Source organism: Cololabis saira, chromosome 18 (assembly GCF_033807715.1).
Source record: "Cololabis saira isolate AMF1-May2022 chromosome 18, fColSai1.1, whole genome shotgun sequence".
Lineage (NCBI taxonomy): Eukaryota > Metazoa > Chordata > Actinopteri > Beloniformes > Belonidae > Cololabis > Cololabis saira.
Window position 1 is genome coordinate 25,450,189 of NC_084604.1, and position 20,131 is coordinate 25,470,319.

At 40.2% G+C, this 20,131-nt stretch overlaps 1 protein-coding gene across 3 annotated transcripts; it reads left to right on the top strand.

The window, feature by feature from the left end:
• The first annotated feature begins 47 nt into the window (after positions 1–47).
• LOC133464601 (nuclear receptor coactivator 7) lies at positions 48–19,714 on the top strand. 3 transcript variants are annotated; one of them, XM_061746675.1, is made up of 17 exons: positions 48–135; positions 1,040–1,220; positions 8,219–8,361; positions 10,092–10,162; positions 10,247–10,354; positions 10,444–10,545; positions 11,951–12,076; positions 12,443–12,627; positions 13,066–13,220; positions 14,815–15,363; positions 15,560–15,731; positions 15,806–15,953; positions 16,030–16,155; positions 16,262–16,414; positions 17,630–17,725; positions 17,811–17,884; positions 17,982–19,714. In XM_061746675.1, exons 2-17 carry the CDS (start codon positions 1,183–1,185, stop codon positions 18,115–18,117), a joined length of 2,382 nt encoding a protein of 793 aa, XP_061602659.1. In that variant the 5' UTR covers positions 48–135; positions 1,040–1,182; the 3' UTR covers positions 18,118–19,714. The 3 variants fall into 3 exon arrangements, with proteins under 3 accessions (XP_061602659.1, XP_061602661.1, XP_061602660.1); XM_061746677.1 differs by having other exon boundaries at positions 13,099–13,220; XM_061746676.1 differs by having other exon boundaries at positions 8,219–8,355.
• The last annotated feature ends 417 nt before the right edge of the window (positions 19,715–20,131 follow it).

A 20,131-nucleotide genomic window follows, 5' to 3' on the forward strand; every position in this document is an offset into this window, starting at 1 on the left:
TCTCACGTTCCCAAGACATTAGCAGACGGTGAAAGACTAAAAAGTGGTGTCCCGTGTGTTTACCCCTTATACGACAGCAGAGGGCGTTGCAAAGGGAGAGGCTTCACTCTGGCTGCAGCTGGAGATGCAAACAAGGTAGGACAAATACAGCTACCTATTTAAAAAAATGTCAGCTTTGCTTTTATAAATGTCGTTGCACAAATGGGTCTGGGGCACATTCAGGCCAGGTTTCACTAACAGCAATTTTGTCCTGAATTAAAACGTGAGCGTAATAAGAGCTGTTTTAAACCATCAACACCGGGTTGTCTGTAAACAAAGTAGCCATAGTTAGCGCGGTTAGCATCAGCTGTCATCCGTGACAAAGAATACATAAAACAAGCAGGATGGACTCTGCTCGCTGTGCGTGTGTTTGTTTAACCCTGACTGTGTGGACAGCAACACTAGTCTGGGTTTGCTGCTGCTGCAGCACAAAGCTGAGAGGATTCACCCACATGGATCAGGAAACCTCTAATGTTTCGTTTCTGCTTTTGTTACCAAATCTACCTTCGTAGCTTCGCGTGGATTTGTTGGATAAGGTGTATGTATAACCTCTTGTTTCATTTCCGTTTAATCCTATTTTCCCTGAAACCTTGGTGTACAGTTAAGCCTGAATTATGGTTAAATCGACGCAGAGCCTACGCCGTAGGGTACGCCGTAGGTGCGCGTCGCCGCGTACCTTACGCCGTAGGCTCTGCGTCGGTGTAACGCGGAACCATAAATCCGCCTTTATTGTTGCTGCTAATTACAGACTCGGACTGCTGCCCTGCTGAAATACTGTCGTGGCTTTTATACATATTACAAGTGGGGAAATGTCCACCCTTTTTGGTTTGCCATTTTGTGAGCAGACTAAAAGCTGACGTGCTTATTATGGGATGTTTTCGTCGCCCCTCTACTTAAGCTGATGGGGGATGTGATTTAAGCGAGCAGTTGCTGGGTTTCTGCAGGAGGCTCTCGGAGAGCTTTTCTAATCCGCTTCCTTCCTTCCTTCCTTCATTTGCAGGACGAGAAAGAAGTGCGAGAGCACAGTCTGACATCTTCCCGAAGTTGTGTCTGGCTGGCTGGCCTGGACACCCTGAGAGGGTGGATGTTTGCATGGATGCACCAACTATAACTGCATGCAGATTTAAGTAGGATCCCGGCCTGATGGAGAAGAGGGACAGGAAGCTGGGCTATTTTGGCAGGTAAGTGAGTGACAGTGAGTGTCTATTACTAATAGATTATGAAAAGATTTTTATTTTGTTATTGAACAAAATATAAACACCAAATGCAGAACACAAGCCAGAGATGTTTTGACAAGCTGATTCATCAGCTGCACAAAAACATTGTGTATACAAATATCATGAGACAGATAAGAGGGTTAGGTTTCTTTCAGTTATTCCTGCAATATATTTGAAGTAGGGCTGTTCGATTTTGCCCAAAAATAAAATCTCGATTTTTTTCTCTCAAAATCCGATTTTCGATTACGATTATTTTGTGAATTGACAAAAGGCAAAGAAATGATTTCAAATATGCTGTTTTTTTATTGAACATTTGCCCCATTGGGCTTTAAGTGCAAACTTTGCTCTTATTAAACCAAAAATGAATGAATAAAGTGCAAAACTCTATAAAATAAGTTGAAAAAAAGTTTTAAAAAATATAATAAAATATAAAGTTTTATCTCTGAAAAAAAAAATCAGCAAATCAGCACTTGCAAACATACAGTAAGTTATATTTCCAATTAAATAAAACAAGACATTTTCTAATTAAACTAAACTGGGTCTTTGCATGCTAAATAATAATGCAACCCATGAAGGAGGTAGAGGTGTGTAATGTCAGTCATTACATTTGCTATTCACATTTGCAAGTTTTTTGCAAGGAACACGAGCCGGTCTACGGCATCTGACTTGAGGGATGCCCGGTGGCATGTTACAACGCCCCCTCCTACACTAAAGAGCCTCTCCCATGGGGCACTTGTCGCAGGTATTGAGAGGTATTTCCATCAATCATTAATATGGTATCAATCATTAATATGTGTGCAGACAAGGTAAAAAAAATAAATAAATAAAAAGTGAAAAATCGATTTTACGATTTTCACATTTTAACATCGTTCTAATTACATAATCGCGATTACGATTTAAAATCGATTAATCGAACAGCCCTAATTTGAAGTCACCTATAATTGAGATTATCTCACTATTAAGCTCAGCAAATTATCTATTAGTTTATTTTAAAGTAAGTTTAGTGAGTTATTTCTTACCCAACCTAATACACACTTCTTAGTCAAAAAACAACAATGAAACCCCCAGAAGGCTCTAATATTTTTGGAGGGTATCTTTTGGTTTTTATTAAAACATGCGTTCACCATGGCATTGTTTGGATAAGCTTATACAATCTTGCAGCATTTATTTCTGCACAGGGTCGCAATAATTTTTTTCTCCAGCACATCCCAGATATTTTATTGGGGTTGAACGTGTCATGGTCCCTGAGCCAGTGTTTGACTAGTTGAGCCCGATTAATCCTGGTATTGTCATCCTGGATGTTACCTGTAGCATCATAAAGGTGGAGCGCTTAACTTAGACCTGTTCAACTGAAGCACCTTCAGATTATAAAACTACTGCCACAAAATGTGTCGCTTGAGCCATCGCTCTTTATGCCCTGATGTGGATATCACTGTGGAAAAGGATGACTCTGATTGCTTCAAACCACATCACATTTTTTCATTGCGTTCTCCCCCAGACCCATCTGCTTTAGTTGAACAATGGCTGATTTTGGCCAGGTACTTCCCTGTCTGGATCCATTTAGTACCTGTTCATTCCTAACTCTGAGTCACTTGTGTCCGCGCTGCACCCACCTCTCGAGGTCTCATTTAATCAGAGTAATGCGTCAGTCTATCTGGGGTGGAGTGCTGGGATGGTGTTGACTGTAAAATTGGATGTTAGCCACACTGTGAAACATGATATTGGGAAATGCGTGGAAGGAAGCTTAACACAGTTACGGTGTATAGAGCAGAAATGCATTTGTCAGGCCATCAGCAAATTGCAGCCCTAAAGTAGATGCGTGATGTTTGTCGTCAAGTAGCATTATGTTTGACCAATCCAAGTGGATACACAGAATTCAAGGATGTAGACTCTGTAATCTGTCTTGAATGGGTATAAAAACCTAAATACTCACCCGAGAAAACTGATTTGCTTGATTTCCTGCATCCCTTTTCTATAGAGCTAACATATTTCTAAAATGGTGAATTGTTATGCTCATCCTAATGTGAAATCTTTTAAGTAAAATATAAAAATGTACGATGAGTTAAATGAAAGAGTAAATCTCTGAAGAGGGTGAGTAGACTGTATAAAGATTATGAAGTGTGGTTCTCTGAGATGAGGTTATGCAATTGCTCTGTTTATTTCTTTCACTGTCTCCCATTAGTGGTTCTGGCCAAGATGAGAACCCAGTTCCAGTCAAACATTTGTCTTGTGTGTTTTCTTGTTGTTTTGATCAGTTCATAGAAGTAATATATCAGTTTCACATGGGAACTACTGTCTGTTTCCAAACTAAAACCACCAGTGTTGAGGTTCTCCTTTTATAACGTTGGCTATAAACTTGTCTCCACAAGCAAGCAACATTGAACTAGGAGGAAGATGAGACTTGTCAATGCTCTGTCTGAATCAGCGTGCACTGAGGAAGAATTGCAGTAGACTGTTTGCAGGCATAGATGAAACTGAAGTGGTGATTATGTCTGCTGTTGATCCAGGGCTGCTGGTAGTGGCTGCTGCATCCGCACCCATACTCAGGGAAGATGGAAATTAGAGGTTTACTTTTCCTCCAAAAGCCATGTGATGCTAGCAATTGGTGGACTAGTCATGTTGTAGTTTTTCTCAGTTTCATGTAAGTGCAGTACCACTGTTTTATTAGGCTTGTTTGGAAGTCCAAGTGTTTGTGTGGGATTCATGTGTTTCATTATTGATTATGCACCTACGTTATCTGGACATATGACCATAAAGTTACATCACAGAGGGTTTGTTTGTGCTCGTTAGCACCAACTCGCCAATTGATTACAAATAGACTTCTAAGTTATGACCTGCTGTGTGGACACAAACAACGAAGATCCTCTAATAAGTACGGTATGGACATGAAAACGGTTCTGCCATCAGAAACCATCTTTACATGTATCAAATATATAGTGAGGTTTTTCCAAATGTTTTTTCCTTTCTTGGCACCATCGTATCGTGCCAATCTGTCATTCAAGAGATGACAGACATCAGACAGTCCCTGCAACATTTTTCATTGTCCCAACAATCTATGCAGATAAACAGTGCTGAGTTTATGAAATAGGACAGTGCTTTTCAAATGGGGGTACGCGTACCCCTGGGGGTACGTGAAGGCACTACAGGGGGTACGTGAGATTTTAAAATATACATATATACTTAAAAAGTAGCATCCATGCAAAAATCCTTTAAAATTAAATATTTCATAAATAATTGAGGAAAATATAAGTCTAAATTCATAAAATGAATTTTATCTTCAGGAGTAGGCTATTCAACTTATTATCCTAAAAGCCCAGAGTATCCCCCACATCAGGATGGTTCCACCTAACTTGTCAAATGCCACCTGGCTTCACCTGTCAATCTGCTCTGTTTTAGGTCTTTTTTTTACAACACAAAGTGCTTTGCACTGGTTAGGGGGTACTTGGCTGAAAAGATATTTCACAGGGGGTACATCACTGAAAAAAGGTTGAGGACCCCTGAAATAGGATATGTTTCATTTGGGAGAGGGCTGCATCATCAAGCTCATGCATATGGCATCAATTCACTTTCAAAATTATATATAATCTGAGAGCTGAAACCCAGAATCTGCAACCAAGAAATCAAAACTCTGAGTGCTATCATCTTTCTCGGTTACACTTTTTTCCCTCTCATCATCAGTCCTCAAACCATCTTATTTCCCAGCTGCGCCTTTTCTTTTCACAGTTGCAATTGTGAAGCGAACTAAGGACTGCTTCAATCTACAGCTAGGAGGCAGGGTACAGCTGAGATCTAGAAGCCCATTGGCTACTGAATGACTCAGCGGCTAATGTTGATGGAGGTTAGTTGTCAATGTCACATGTCATTAATGACATTAACAACTTCATCATATACGATAAAGAAGGGACGGATACCAACATCTTACTTTCGATTGCTAGTTCTTAATGACCATAAGGAGCAAGCTCTTGGCGCTCTGACGTCGACATGAGGCGCTGAGTCATTCTGTAGCCCTTGAGCAACTAGAGCTGGACTATGTCCCGCCTCCGTGCTGTAGACTGACCCAGCACTGATTCGACACTGATTTCAGAATTGCAACAACAATTACAATTGCTGGATACAGTAAGATACAGTTCGAATATTGAGATGGTTTTAGAAATAATGAGAAGACAAAAAAAGTGTAACTGAGAAAGGTGATTGCACTTGGTTACAGATTTTGATTCTTTGCTACAGATTCTGGGCTTTGGTTCCCAGATTTTGGGCTTTGATACGCAATACATTTGGCGTTTAATTGAGACTACGCATACAGACCTCTGAGAGGTTGCTGTAAAGACCAGTTGCCGCACTGTTTGTTTGGACAGATACGCCAGTAACAAAATAAGTTGTAATTATCACCCATCACACCCACCGTGGTAACAACCCTTCTGCTACATGCTGTTTGTGCTGCCCTGCTTCCTGGCAAATTGAGCAAAGGTCATCACTAAGCATACGCACTTAGTCGTAGTGAAAGTAATAACAACAGATCATAAACTTTTTAATGTTTTGTTATTTTACACCATTTAAACTCAGTAGATGTAATTTCATGTTTGTCTATAAAACTTAATCATCATGTGTGCTTATGACACCTACAGTATCTGAATCTGAGCATTTTCACAAATGACATATTGTTGCCCTCCCTGTGTGGGTGGCATCGTTAATGATATGCAGAGACCACCATTCACCATGGCAACTGGTAAATAAAGAACAGATCTCCATTTTCATCCAGTGGTGGGAATGCAAATGCTTGTCATTGTGAGCCAGATGTTTATCCACACAGCATAAGTGCCCAATCACAGTTGTTTGTTTTTTGTTTTTCTCACCGTGACCTCGCCGCTCTTCCTTTACACCACAGGTTCCCAACAGCCTGGCCACAGACACTGGACCATGAGCTATTTTTGGGGGAAAAAAGTAAATGAATAAATTGGAAAAATTCAAAGAAGGCTTTGACAACAAATGTTAATTGTTCTTTAATGACACTAAATGCAGACAAGAGCAGCAGCAGCACTTCTCTTCAATGAAACCGTGGAGACGCTGAGAGAAAAGAGACAAAAAAAGCTCAAGTTCCCTATTGATTTGATTTTACTGCAGTCACTCTTCTTTGTACACACCCAAGGAAAATATTGGGTGTATCTGTCTCGTAAAATGTTAATGCCTATCTAAACAGTTTTTACAGCAATTATATAAATATTTTCATGCAGGGGAACTGGTAGACAACCTGAAAGCTGCCACCGCGTTTCAAAAAGGTTAAATACTTGGATCTTATTTTAAGCTGAAGCCGAATCCACCTTTAATTATATTATATATATATATATAACATAATTTGTTATGTTAAAGTCATTTAATTTACTAACGTCAAGTTTCTTCTGTAGCGTATGATGTCTTTGTTTGTCTAACAACAAATTTGACATGACCTTTTTTAAAAAAGAAAAAAAGCTTTGCATTTTGTGCTTTTAATATCACATGTATGAGTAAGTCAATCAAATGGTGTGCCAGACATGTAGGGTAGCTATAAGAGAACAATATTGCTAGTGTGGAGTCACACTTTGGTTTTTTGAAGCACCATTTGGAAGTCTTGAATTTACTGTTTCGCTGTATCCATCCGTTTTCCTCAGATGTTTCTTATTAAGTCAATGGACATAACTGTGTGGTTTTTTTTTGTTTGTTTTTTTACTTAATATCTGCAGATTTTAAAACTATTTCAAAAGGATCACTAACAAACTGATCAGGAGGAGTAACCATGGTAAATGACAATATAGCGTAAGAAAATGTATTTAGTTTGTATTATTAGATAAGTTGAGACGTTTTAATGGAAGTTTATAATGTTTTCGGAGTGACCACCTAGTGGTCATTGGTGGTATTGCACTTAAAGGCACTGTACAAGTACTGGTGTATATATTCGGGCACCAATGGAATGGCTGGTTTGGGTTTGTCAGGAGGAATAATGAACTAGAGAGGGAAAAAAAATATTTTTTGTTGTTTTTTTTTACGTGGGCTTGCTATCTGAGAGCTTTCTTCCTTTAACAGAAAAAAACAGAACTTCCCTTATCTCAGGGTTACGCACTCACAGAAAGTGAGTGGAAAAGTGAAGAGGACAAAAAAGTTTCCATTTACCAAAGAAGAACAGGGAACAAAAAAAAGTTTTCTGGAAAAGTCCCGTGGGAATGGATGCACTGTTTACAAATTGCAAGTTATGCAAAGAGAAGAAGGGCTGAGTACTAGATCAAGAGGGAGACTTTGATCGGAAGATACAAGAAATGCCTCCGAGTGAAACAGATGGGTGCTCTCAAGTGTGTGTCTGCAGATGTTCACTACCAGATGCGTGCTGCATCATTTAAAGTGGGAGAGAGACCTAAGATCACGGGGGGAGAGGCTCGAGTTTCACTCTGTCTGTAGATTTATTGACCAAATTTCTCCTTCCCTTTTAAAGCTTTTGAGATGCTCCTTTTGCGTTATTCTTTTATTCTGTCTTGGCCCGGGGCTGTGCAGAGCAATATTACATGAATCCCTCAAAGTATTTCATAAATCATTTGAGTCCAGCATTTCTCTGCATGTTCATATCCTCTCTTAAAGTGCACATTAACCTCATGCTCCTTTGTTCTGCACAGCAAGGTACGGTATTCCTTTAATGGACCCCATCGTTCTAGCACCTATAAGTGCTTAAAGAGGGAGAAAGGAAAGTATAGCTGATGTAGCAAAGTAAAGAGAAACAAAAGTAAAGACTCATTTTGATTACTTGGATAGTTGCAAGAGAAATTAAGATCTGAAGTCTGTTGAATTTTTGATATTAAACAACACATTTTGTGCCGTCTCCTGTGAACAGTTTATCGTGGACTAAAATAAACATAAATAGAAAGTTTGGATGCATGCTATAGACCAGTGATTCCAAAGAAAAATCGGAGTGATTTTAATTTCTCCTTGCATCTCATCAGGCTGAAACGGCGGAGGCTGCACAGGCAAAACCAATCGGAAAAAAGTCCAAACGAACAGAGCCCGGCAATCATCTCCTGTGACCGTGATCCAAACAGGAAGACGGACCCACAGAAAGTGACAGCGAAGCCACCTGCAGGTTTGAGTAAGGCACTCAAAAGAAATCTTTCTGATATATCCAGACATAAGATTCATCCAGATAAATGTCAAATAGACTGAATTCTGTGTTGTGCGTGTCATTTAGTTGTTTCTACACGGCATGCAGTGTCTTTGCAGATGCATAGATGGATGCATATACGGTAGCTACTACCGAGGTCGCAAAACAGGATGCACAGACGTCTCTCTTTGAGATACTTTTGCTGCAAGTGTTATTAAATTACTGGGATGGACCAATATGTTACAGAAAAGCTGCTAATCTCACCAAGCTGATCACTGTAACTGTTCTGTTTCACATAGCAAATTAAAGATGACATAAAGCAGTTTTGCTGACACGTACAACAAATTGTGAATCATGAACTGAATCCACAATTCTTTAGGCAGATTTTATGAAACCGCAGTGACGTAACAGTATAAAGAAGAAAATAAATTAACAGTAAATGCAATAAACTTAAATTTTGGTGGGTTGATTTCTTTTGAACATCCATGCGTACTATTACTGACTTAAACGAAGAATTTCTGTGGAAATTAAATTGCTTACATGAGTGTCACAAAGCTCCTCTGAGCTAGGAATCATTTGTTGAGAAACCACCTCAGCAGTTTTAAAAAGGAAGTTGCGTAACCTTTATCCTTCATCCTGCTCAGCTTTACAGTGAATGGCGACATCTAAGGAGCTCTGTTCACAAACTGAGTCACTACCAGGATTTTCTGCTAGTTTAAACTCAAAAGTAGTTATGTTCCTGATGGAGACGTTTATGTCCAACCCTTTAAAGATAAAAACAAAAATGATATTATAATTTTCTACAATAAATCATCTATAATGGGCCATTAAGAGTAATTTGATTTCAGCTAATTGTAAGCACAGTCTATGATTGTAGCATGATGTCATAACTAATGCTATCGTCTGTAATGAGCCAAAATCAATGCACTGTAACTGTAGCTCAACAATAAACATGATTTAATTCGTAAAATAGATCAGTATGTTATGCACAGTTCGGAGTGCAAGATAACTAATTCAGTGATGAGCACTTTTCCGTCCTCTGATTCAACGTTCTTGCTACACTGTTAGCTTTACTTACTGCGATAGTGATGTTGTTTAGTAGATTTACAGTGACGGACCTCTGCCGTATGTGTATGAGTGGGTCACCCAGCTGTGCAAACTGATGCAATGAGCTGTGAGCTATAATAATGAGGCCTGATGACAAATGCATTGTACAAAGATGATGTTCAATGGTGCAATAAAACACACATACTGCACAGTATAGTGCTAGCCTGAGCCTGGCACAGACTCGGTGGCTGAAGTGAAGCGTTCAGAGGAGTGACAGCAGTCTTATCTTTGACACCGACTACATTTGCAAGCATACGCAGTTGGAGTGTTCAAATTCAACGCTTAGTCATGCCGCTGGTTTCCAAAGGGAGCCGGCGGCATTAATGAGGCACGAATCACTGCAATGTTCCAGCAAGAATAAAATGCTGACTGGAACTTTTCTGCAACAAAAGTCAGTCTGTTATCAATAACCGCTGCAGCGTGTGCAGTGTTGTAAAGCAAGGTAATGACGGGGCACCAAGATGGACCTTTCTTTGTTACTGCCCTCACTGGTTGTTAATTTATAACATAAGACAGCATAACAAATCTCTCTTGATGCCTCTTTCTTTTCTCTTTAAGATATTATTGTATTACAGTTTTCCTCAGTCTTTTTTTTCCTCCTGCACCTTTAGGTGATGGCTTTAAAAGCAAAAATCAAGCAAAGATGGAGAAGAAGAAGCCTCCAGGAACAGTGGAATTCATTGTAAGTAACATCATAACATAATTTTTTGCATTTAAATCAATGTCAGAGGCAGGTTTCTACAGAGGAAGCGGTTTGTTGTCACAGGTCGGACCTGACGATTCCCTCAACAGCATCGCACTCAAGTTCAACATCACCCCGAACAAGCTGGTGCAGCTGAACAAGCTCTTTACTCGCAGCGTCTACCCGGGTCAGGTCAGAGCGCTGACATTATCACATTATGTTGTTGTTCTGCCCTCCTTGTTATGGATGAGATGATTACCGGCTGTCCGTCGATATTACAGAAGCTGTTTGTCCCTGATGTGAGCCAATCAGAAGCTGACCTGAAGTCGCTGAGTTCCTCTGACCCGCCTGTCAATAACGGCTTGTCTGACAAGTCATCACATGTAAGAACAAGACTCATCGTGTTTTGGACGATGAAACGCCTACATCTTTGTCTCTGTGATTTATTGTGCTCAAATCACCAATAAGAACATATCAGCCATATTTCAAACTGTCTTCTGTATTACATTTTATTTTGAATTTGACCTCACCACTTTCTTACATTCAACAGTTAATGAAGGAACACTTCCTCAAGGTTTTAGTTATATTTAGTAAAGTGGAACCACTATTTAAGACAGATCTGGATTCTCCATTCTGCTTGAACATGATTATTTTTTGTCTACTTTTACATTGTGCAACTTTCCTGTTGCTGTCTCTCATGTGTAACTAAATGAAAAGTGACATGCTGCCATTAACAGTGAGTGGAGTGGACTATGTGGAGAAGTATGGATGTGCTCATGCGCATGTAGCTGCTGGGAATCAATAGGGAAATGAGGTCTTATTTCTCGACTTGGACCTTGGAAACACAAAACTTGATTGCACCTGCTGGCAGAGAGAGAGAGAAGGAGGGAGGGGCTTAGTTTGAGTGCTGTGTTTGCAGGCAGTCAGGTCGAATTGTGGATTTGCCTGCCTTTAAGCCTGGGCAATGTGTTAAATTATGTATTGTTAAAATATGCTTAATCACGTGATTTGCAAGGGTTGAGCCGACAGATGGGGTGAGGGGACAAAACAGATATTGATGGATGGATCCTGCGTGTCCTATAACAGACTTTAGACGGGGGAGGGGGGGGGGCCTTAAAGACGAGAGATGGACTAGCTTACATAATTCTTACATAACAGCTGTAACTGATTAATGAAGACCTGATATGCAAATCAGGGATGAGGCCTGTCCATAGTTCTTGTAGTTTCTGACCTCTGTCTTCTCTATGACTTCATGACAACTCAGACATCTCAGCTTTGTGTGTCAGACAGATCTTATGAATCTAGAGATGACCTACATCTGAATTTAAGGTTTAATGTAGGATTTCGAGAACACACAGGTATAGCTTTTTTTTTTTGTAGTTGTTAATTTTTAGCTTTGCTTATACTGATCCGTCTACATTTGCTTTAACTCTGTGGCAGTTTGATTAATGAAGAGTTTAATTCTGTTGGTCATATTTCAAATTCTGATACCTTTTAATAATCAAAGACAGATTTGAGCAGTGGAGTAAGTGAACAGTTAGTTAGCGTTGGTGCATGTAGACAAAAGCCCGAATAATCAGCCATATCAATTCCCAATAATGGAGAAAAGAATAAAGATGGCTTTCCAAGCAAGAAGCGTGGAATAAACGCATTTATTAATTTAAATAAATTATGTTTTCCTGTGGGATGGATTTAGCCCATCCATGTTTAACGAATTGCAGTTTAAGAAAAAACAACAAGTTAAAAATGGTATAAATGTCTCTGATTCGTTGCTTCAACGTGTTTCAGGATGGCCCTCAAAGCTGCCTGTCAGGAAATCCCCTGCGCCGTGAGCTCTCCCCAAACTCGGAGGACGAAAGCCCGGCAACAGTTAAATTCATCAAGATGAGCTGCAAATATTTCACTGATGGCATGGTAAGAAACATTGGACAACATGCTTTTTTTTGCTTTTTTTTTCTGGGTTAACAACAGTCATTATTGACCATGTAGGTCATCGGTTCAGTCAGATTCTTCCATTTATAACTTTCGTTTCAGCTGCTATAAGAGAAGCTTTTTCTTTATCATTCTTTCTTGCTTCTTGATCAGTCAAGATGATAACTAGAGATAAAAATGTTCTATTTTGGTCATTTTATAAGCTAAGAATTTATCAGATATTGTGTGTAATAAATTACTTAATTATCTCAAGTTTTATTGAGCATGTAACTCTTTAATTTCAATCGTAACTCTCCCGGGTAAAGTCAGATTATCGTTGACATGACTTTTCCTTATTTGTGTTTTCAGGGAGTGGTTGGAGGCGTGTTAATTGTGACGCCCAACAACATCATGTTTGACCCGCACAAGTCGGACCCCCTGGTGATCGAGAACGGCTGCGAGGAGTACGGCCTCATTTGCCCCATGGGGGAGGTGGTTTCTGTGGCGCTCTACGACGACGTGTCACGTATGAAGCTCAAAGACGCTCTGCCATCGTAAGAGCTCCTAACCATCCCGCAGCATTCTATAAAAGTTCTTCAGGATATCGACCCTGATTCACCGCTTCTTCTTCATCATTCAATTTTCTGCTTTGCTTTTCTTAAGCGGTTTGTGTGGAGTTGTGGCATTCTCTCCTTCAAACTACATTTTTTGGTTTCTGTTTTCTTTTCTGCACAGTTAAAAATCTACTGCAATGTGCCAGTTTTTCACTTCCACATCTTAATTTTGAGATTTTTGGTTAATTGAAATGTCCTTCTTTTTTTTCCTATTTGAGTTTAAGTTTGTCGTTCTACATCACATTTGTTATTTTTAAGTTTTGTGTCATTTTAATTTTTGTTGGACGTCTTCTTTTTCTTTGTTTGTTTGTTTTTTTTTCTGTTGTGTTTCCCCTCCATCCTCGTCTGCGGTATGTGTGGCGCCCTGTGGCCTCACAGAGACCTACCCCAGGATCTGTGTCCTGTCTACAGGCCCGGCGAGTGGGAGCAGCTGCCGTCTGAGCAGGAACTGAACCCCTTCAGCCGATATGAAGCCCTGGATCCAAAGCGACCAATAGTTTTGGATGACATTGAATCCACACTCTCTGAAACTGGTATGATGATGTCAAATGTTAATACTTCTACCCAAATAGTAAAATGTCTGTGTCGTGTCTTTCCAATTCTATTACGCTTAATGTTCATAGCCAGGTTAGAATGAAAGCTAAGTATTGTGGATGTTTTTCTCCATGTTTTCTGTCTTTTCAATAAGCGATGTGTCTTGTTTATTCACTTTGATATTTGGGTTAGTTTTCCCCCATTATTTTTGCAGAAGGCCTAGTTGTTGGAAATTATTGGGTTGGGTTGCATGCACAGGGTTTACCCATTGATTGTTGCTGATGGTTAGGTGGTTACATTTATAGGTAACATTGAAATGTTTCCTCGAGACCTGCTCCAACACAAAACCAAACTACCTCCGCCCACCCTAATTACGGGTGTTGAGCTTCTTAGAGAAATTCTGCAACCTTCTTTGCTCAAGGTTCTATTCTAGCTCTCTCAGCCCTGCAGGACTGGTCTAAACCCATCAGTGCTGTTTAGATGTTCATTTGCAAGATTCTGAGAAGTTTTCTACCAAGGAGGCCACAATTTTTCACAACATCACACCACCACCTCTGAGTCTGAAAAATATTCCTGAAGGTCGTCAACAATCGAACATTGGCTTTGATTACCTTGGCGAGTAAAACTGATCAACTTTTAATCATGTTGATTTTTCTGACTGTCAACAGACCATAGCTCTAAAAAGCTCATTAAGACTTGAGATTGTGAATCATTTTGATTTCCCAAGCTTTTAACCAGCTTTTCTGTCTTTTTTTTTTCTCCATTCTTGTACTTTATTATCATAAATGTTTGCAAATTGAGGAACATTTATTGATAACCTTAAGATATTTAAAACACAATGTGATGTTTAATTAGATGCCTTTTGGAAATTAGTTAATCTTAAACTTACTAAAGACATGTACAGTATAACCACGGATGCCCAAATTTTTGCATGGTACTTTACGTCTCTAAGGTATATTCAGTATGGTCTTTGGCAGTTTTCAGTAGTTTGCACCATGCGAGTCGGCTGATCTCTGGGCTGTTCAGATTAAATGACTCGTCCTGTAATCAGCAGTCATTTCCTAGTCATCGATGGAGGGTCACACACCATGTGACACCAACTCAGTCACCTGACTTGTTTCATAGACCAAACACTGGTTGATTAGTTGAAAATGGTTTGAGGGAAGAATAACGTGTTGCAAGCTGTTTTGTTCAGAACACAATAGGGTGGCTCCAGATATTTGGATTGTTTAATATCCGTCAGACATCGGCGATGGCTTGGCAACATGCTAGCAGGTTTCTTTGGGGAGTCTTTGAATTGTAAATAAAGACTCCTGATTTACAATCACCTACCAATTTGCTAAAACAAGCCTAAAATCGTTTATACTGAAAGAGCCCTCACATTATCTTCATGTTAACATGTAGCCTGCCTATGAACATAATCATAATGACAATTCAGTCTATAGGTGGGAAATTGTAATTTAAGCATTTGTATTCTTGTTACTTCGGATTCTTGAACCTTTTATTCATCAGTTGACTAATTTATTGTATATATTAATCCAGAACCCATCTTGAAATACATTAATTGTAATGAAAACCTACTTTTAATCCCAGGGAGCACAGAGGGCGAGCGGACAGAGAAGTCTCCGTCAGATGAAGGCTTCACTGAGCTGGAGCCCACTGTCATCGGCAGCACAGATGAGGCAGATGGGACTACCTGCGCTGCACCGAGCACCGTCAGCATAGACCACCATGAACACGTAGGACCAAACTGTCCGAGCCAGGGAGACTGCCGGGACAAGTTAATCCTTGGACAAACTAAAGGGAAGTTAGATGACGAGGAAGATGAAGGTGTAGCTCAGAACAGCTTGATCGAGGACGGAGAGTCGATACAGTGCTCCTTAAATACTGAGAAACATGTAACTGAGACCAAAGATGTCAAATCTGAAGGACCTGAAGAGCTGCTAAATAGTGTAGATGATAAAATAAGTAAGTTGAGTCTGAAGGAGGCTGCAGGGATTCATGAGGATGGAAGTCTGCAGAGACAAAGGCCAGAGACACCAGCAGAGGGCGAGGAACTCAGCGAGGAGGAGAAAAGGAAGAAAAACTATGAGGCGGAGATGAAGTCCTGGCTGCTGCAGAGGATCCAGGCTCCAATACAAGGTACAGATAATGAAGATTAGATCCACACATAAATGGATGATTGATGTCACTGAGATATTTATTGGTTTCAAATGTCACGCAGCCTCAGAGAGTGTGGGGCATTTTAGACTTGGATGGAGTTGCCCTAGTCTAAAATGGGGGGAGAGGGCTGGCGAGACTAAAATCAAGTTTTTTCTTCTTATATATTTCTGTGTAGACCTGCTGCTATCGTCAGAGGAGAAGAGCAAGAAGCCACCCATGTTCCTCTGCTTCAAAGTTGGAAAGCCAATGAGAAAGTCTTTTGTCACTGGGATGACCTCGAGTCCCGCTCAGGCGTTCGGGGGCTGGGGCAAGCAGCCTGAGTACTGGTTTGCTGTGCCGCAGGAACGGTGAGATGATGATAAAACGCACCTGTTAGGATTGACAGAAGTTGTCTGGTACTTACAGGCCGCGTGTGTTGCAGGGCGCACGATCTGTATTCATTTTTTGTTCAGTGGTCCCCTGATGTGTATGGGAAAGAGGCCCGTGAGCAGGGGTTCGTTGTGGTGGAGAAAGATGAGCTGGACATGATTGACGACTTCTTCAGTGACCCCGCGTCTTGCAGCTGGGAGGTGAGGAAATCATCATTTTGGTACTTGGTCTTTGTATCTTTGTTTCCTCACCTACTGTACTCTCGTTGTGCTCCAGATCATCACCATTGACGAAGCTAAACGTAGGCAGAGTTTCGGCAGCTATGACAGGGACTCGTCTATAGATGCACTGCCCGTTCTCATTGATAGCAGCGATCTGCTGCAAGACATGCACATTGAGAAGGTAACGATGAAAGACATGCTGCATAGAGATTTAAACTGAATGCAGAAAATGTGGACTTCTTCTTCAGTGCAGAGTTTTATGGAGTGATTATCAACTCTCCCACCAGCTTGCCTGTCGCCTGCCAGCTCGTGTGCAGGGATACCCGTGGAGGGTGGCCTACAGCACCGAGAAACACGGTAGCAGCCTGAAGACTCTGTACAGGAACCTGGCAGAGGTGGATAGTCCTGTACTGCTCGTCATCAAAGACATGGATCATCAGGTGAATACAGACTCCAAGACTAACGATACAAGCATTGAGTTGGAATCATCAGGGAGTGATCTGGTGGCTTGTTTTGGTGGTGCTTTTCTGGATACTTTTTCTGATTACTAGCTTTGAACACTGCCAGAGTTATAATTATTATAACATCAAATCATATGCAACTTTTTTTTAATTCACACCCACAACAGTGATCAACTGTTATTCTTTAAAGGGATTGTGACATGAAAAACACATTTTTCTTGATTTTTTTGTGTTTTGTTGGGTGTCTTGACATCAATTACACCCAAAAAACAACGAACTTTTAACATTCAGTGTATTGTATGCTTTCTGGGATTTTCCGCATAACTGTGCAAAAACGGCGCACCTGGTTTGGTGGCGGGCCGTGACGTCAAGGCCCGCTAAATCACCGCCCCCTCCACCCAGCTCCCTGCCTCCTCTCCTCTCCAGCGCACCATAAAGGCTGATTTATGGTTCCGCGTTACATCGACGCAGAGCCTACGGCGTAGGGTTACGTGGCGACGCGCACCGTACGCTGAACCCTACGGCGTAGGCTCTGCGTCGATTTAACGCGGAACCATAAATGAGGCTTAACACGGAGCTGTTTAGAGCGTCTTTTGTTCTAATCACCGGAGGAAAACTGCTAAGAAGACCCGCGGCCACTGACTGGACTTAAGATAAGGGGACAGTGCTGCTTGCATGCCTTATTTTTATGATTGTTTGCTGTGGTTCTCCCTGCTGCTTTTCCGTGCATGCTTCGCCTGTCGCTCCCGGCTCTCTCCGACGCCGCTGTGAGCGTATGGCTGGAGGAGGAGGAGGTTTGGAGGAGGAGCGGCGCAATGATTGACAGGAAAGGGGGGAAAGGAAGCATTTTTCACGGCGCAAAAAAACACTGTAATAAAAAGCCAGGAAAAGAGTACTAAGAGTGAAGTTTTTCTTGTTACACTCTTTTAGACACATTTGAGGGATGTTGGCCAAGACTTTTAATAGTGTTAAAAGCATGTTAAAAATGATGTCACAATACCTTTAAGGAAAAATGTACTGTAAATAAAACACGTGCAACATTGACACCCCCTCGTGGCAGAAACCCACATACGGAGAGTAGTGGTCCTGGCAGCCAATTTTGAGAACCATTATAATGAAAATAAATGTGCAGTGATGGTAATTATTATTTATTTAAAGATTGGAGAGATTATGTGAGGATGTTTCTTATTACAGATATTTGGGGGATTTTCGACCCATCCCTTCAAAGTGAGTGAACACTGCTACGGCACTGGAGAGACTTTCCTCTTTAGCTTCTGCCCTGAAATTAAGGTTTGTTATTTCCAAAATCCATCTTTGGTATCAAACTGTAGCTCTTGAAATGTGACATCTGACATAATTTGGTATATATTTTCAGATGTACCACTGGACAGGGGAGAATTCTTACTTTGTGAAAGGCAATACTGACTCTCTGCAGATGGGAGGCGGAGGGTGTGTACAGCACAGATATTTGATACGTTGCATCTCAAAAAAAGCAGCAAACTGTTTCATAATCACTGCCCATCTGTCTCTGCTCCCTTCTCTGCAGTGGTCAGCTGGGTCTCTGGCTGGACGCCGAGCTGTACCGAGGCACCACCACCAAATGTGCCACGTTTAACAATCCACCACTGTCCTCCCAGCAGGACTTCAACATCCACAGTCTGGAGGTCTGGACCTTCGAGTAGTGTGTCTGTTCGCGCTCCTGCTGCATCCACTCTCTGATCCACAAACCCCAAAACTTTAAAGCACCCTCAAGTCTTATTATGCACCACTCAGAGCCAAACCTAGCTACCCACAAACGACACTGAGCTTTCTGTGAAACGTCATCAGAAAAGCAGCTCGCAGAGTTGAGATGTCAGTTTTGAGGTTGAGAAAGCTTATGTCCTGTTCACTGCTAAGGTGGAAGATGTGCTCTCAGTTCATAGGCTACCTTCCACATGAGACCACAACTCCATCTTACCTAGCATGCAGACTGCCTTGCCACCATAAGCTTGCGGGGAGAGGACGGGACTGTTATCCACTCTGTGGTTGTGAGAGCCAGAACCAAGCCGCTGGAGTCGCCGTTGACGTTATCCCAAGAAGAGCTTGTTTCATGTCTAAATGTGAGAACGAGTCAATTTGTGATGCAGACTTGTCTTTGCAGAGATATTGATAATGTAGATATCGTTTGTATGATTGAGAATGTACAAAATTATAAATTGAAGAAATTTGGATTCCTGATTTATTTTTTTTCTCCTTCTTTTCTTCAATGTTGCGATGAACTTGAAACTTGAAGGAGAGTGGAAATGGCCAGAGATGATTATAGATCCTACACCATAGAATTAACTCTGAAAATTGTTTACATGGGAATATTTTACTTCCCTTGAAAGCTGTCTTGTATCCAAATGACATGAATGAGTGTTATTTCATTCCTTCATAATTAAATGTAATGTTTCATTTCCCATTTGATTCAAGACCACTGTTGGAGCCAGGAAAAATGTTCAATGACCAAAATGTTGTTTCATTTCTTATTTGCTATGAGCTCTTCATATTTTATAAAGAATATATATTTTTTGAATTTTATTTTTACATTCTGTTTTTACAAATAATCTTTTGGGGGGTTTTTTGTTGTTTTTTTTTTTTATATGAATTTTATAGAAATGTTGCTATAAGTACATATTTCTGTTCACATCTGTTGAGTATTTAATATCTCAACTCATTTTATGTTGAATTTTGCTTTTGTTAGTTTTTCGGTCATTGTTGTTTTGCCAGTAAAGGTTGAACTTTGCACTACAGGAAGCAGCATCTGCTGCGTTGTGGCCCATTATAACAAAGCATTTCCTCAATGTAAAATTGTTACTGAATGTTTGTTTTTGAATCATAAACTACAAAAGGGAAGCTGTCTGTCCAACCACACCTTAGTATCGTTTTCATTTAGAATGGATGGAGAAGGGATCATCTGCTCTTGCACTCTGATATGTCACCAACTAAGCATTTGACTCTACTCACATGGGAAATATAATGTTCATTTGTGTCCTTTGGATGTGATTTGAGCTTGTAGTGCATGAATATGCAGTACAGCAAAATGTCTGACACCACCATCTGCCATGCGCTTCACTTTTGCCAGTAATCGCTTCATGTGAAAATGAGCTTTGTTGTTTTAAATTGTTTAGTGTTGTAACTGTGAATGCTCATTAAGTATTATTTCTTGTGAATCCAAAACTGCTGTGTTCTGTGATATCACTAAGCATCTATTTATTGTGTTGTTATTGCAACCACATTTAAACCTAAATAAATGTCAAATATATACTCATTAAATAATGGGTGAATCCTTTCTTCAGTGGAACCTGTGCGTGTGTGTGGGGGTATAATATACATACTATATATATGTGTGTGTATATATATATATATATATATATATATTTAGAATCTTATCTACGTTTTTGCACTTTGTAAAGCACTTTTTTTTATTAACATACAGTACAAACAGCGACAAAAGACGACATCAGTTACAATGATATGTGTGTGTGTGTGTGTGTAAATAATATGATAAAAGTAGATAAATAAATTAAGAATATTAATTTGAGAATTAATAAATAAACAATTATCATATAGAGTGATGTAGCACGATATAATATAAATATATGTAATACTATAATAGCATAATAATATAGTAATATCCTAATATAACATAATTTTCATAATATAACATAACAAAAT

What these genes read in the sequence shown, in the direction of transcription:
- LOC133464601 (XM_061746675.1), top strand. Translation starts at nt 1,183, where the DNA reads ATGGAGAAGAGGGACAGGAAGCTGGGCTATTTTGGCAG. An exon ending in CTCAAAGACGCTCTGCCATC is followed by an intron (nt 12,628 to 13,065) that starts GTAAGAGCTCCT and finishes GTGGCCTCACAG; the next exon opens with AGACCTACCCCAGGATCTGT. An exon ending in CCGCGTCTTGCAGCTGGGAG is followed by an intron (nt 15,954 to 16,029) that starts GTGAGGAAATCA and finishes GTTGTGCTCCAG; the next exon opens with ATCATCACCATTGACGAAGC.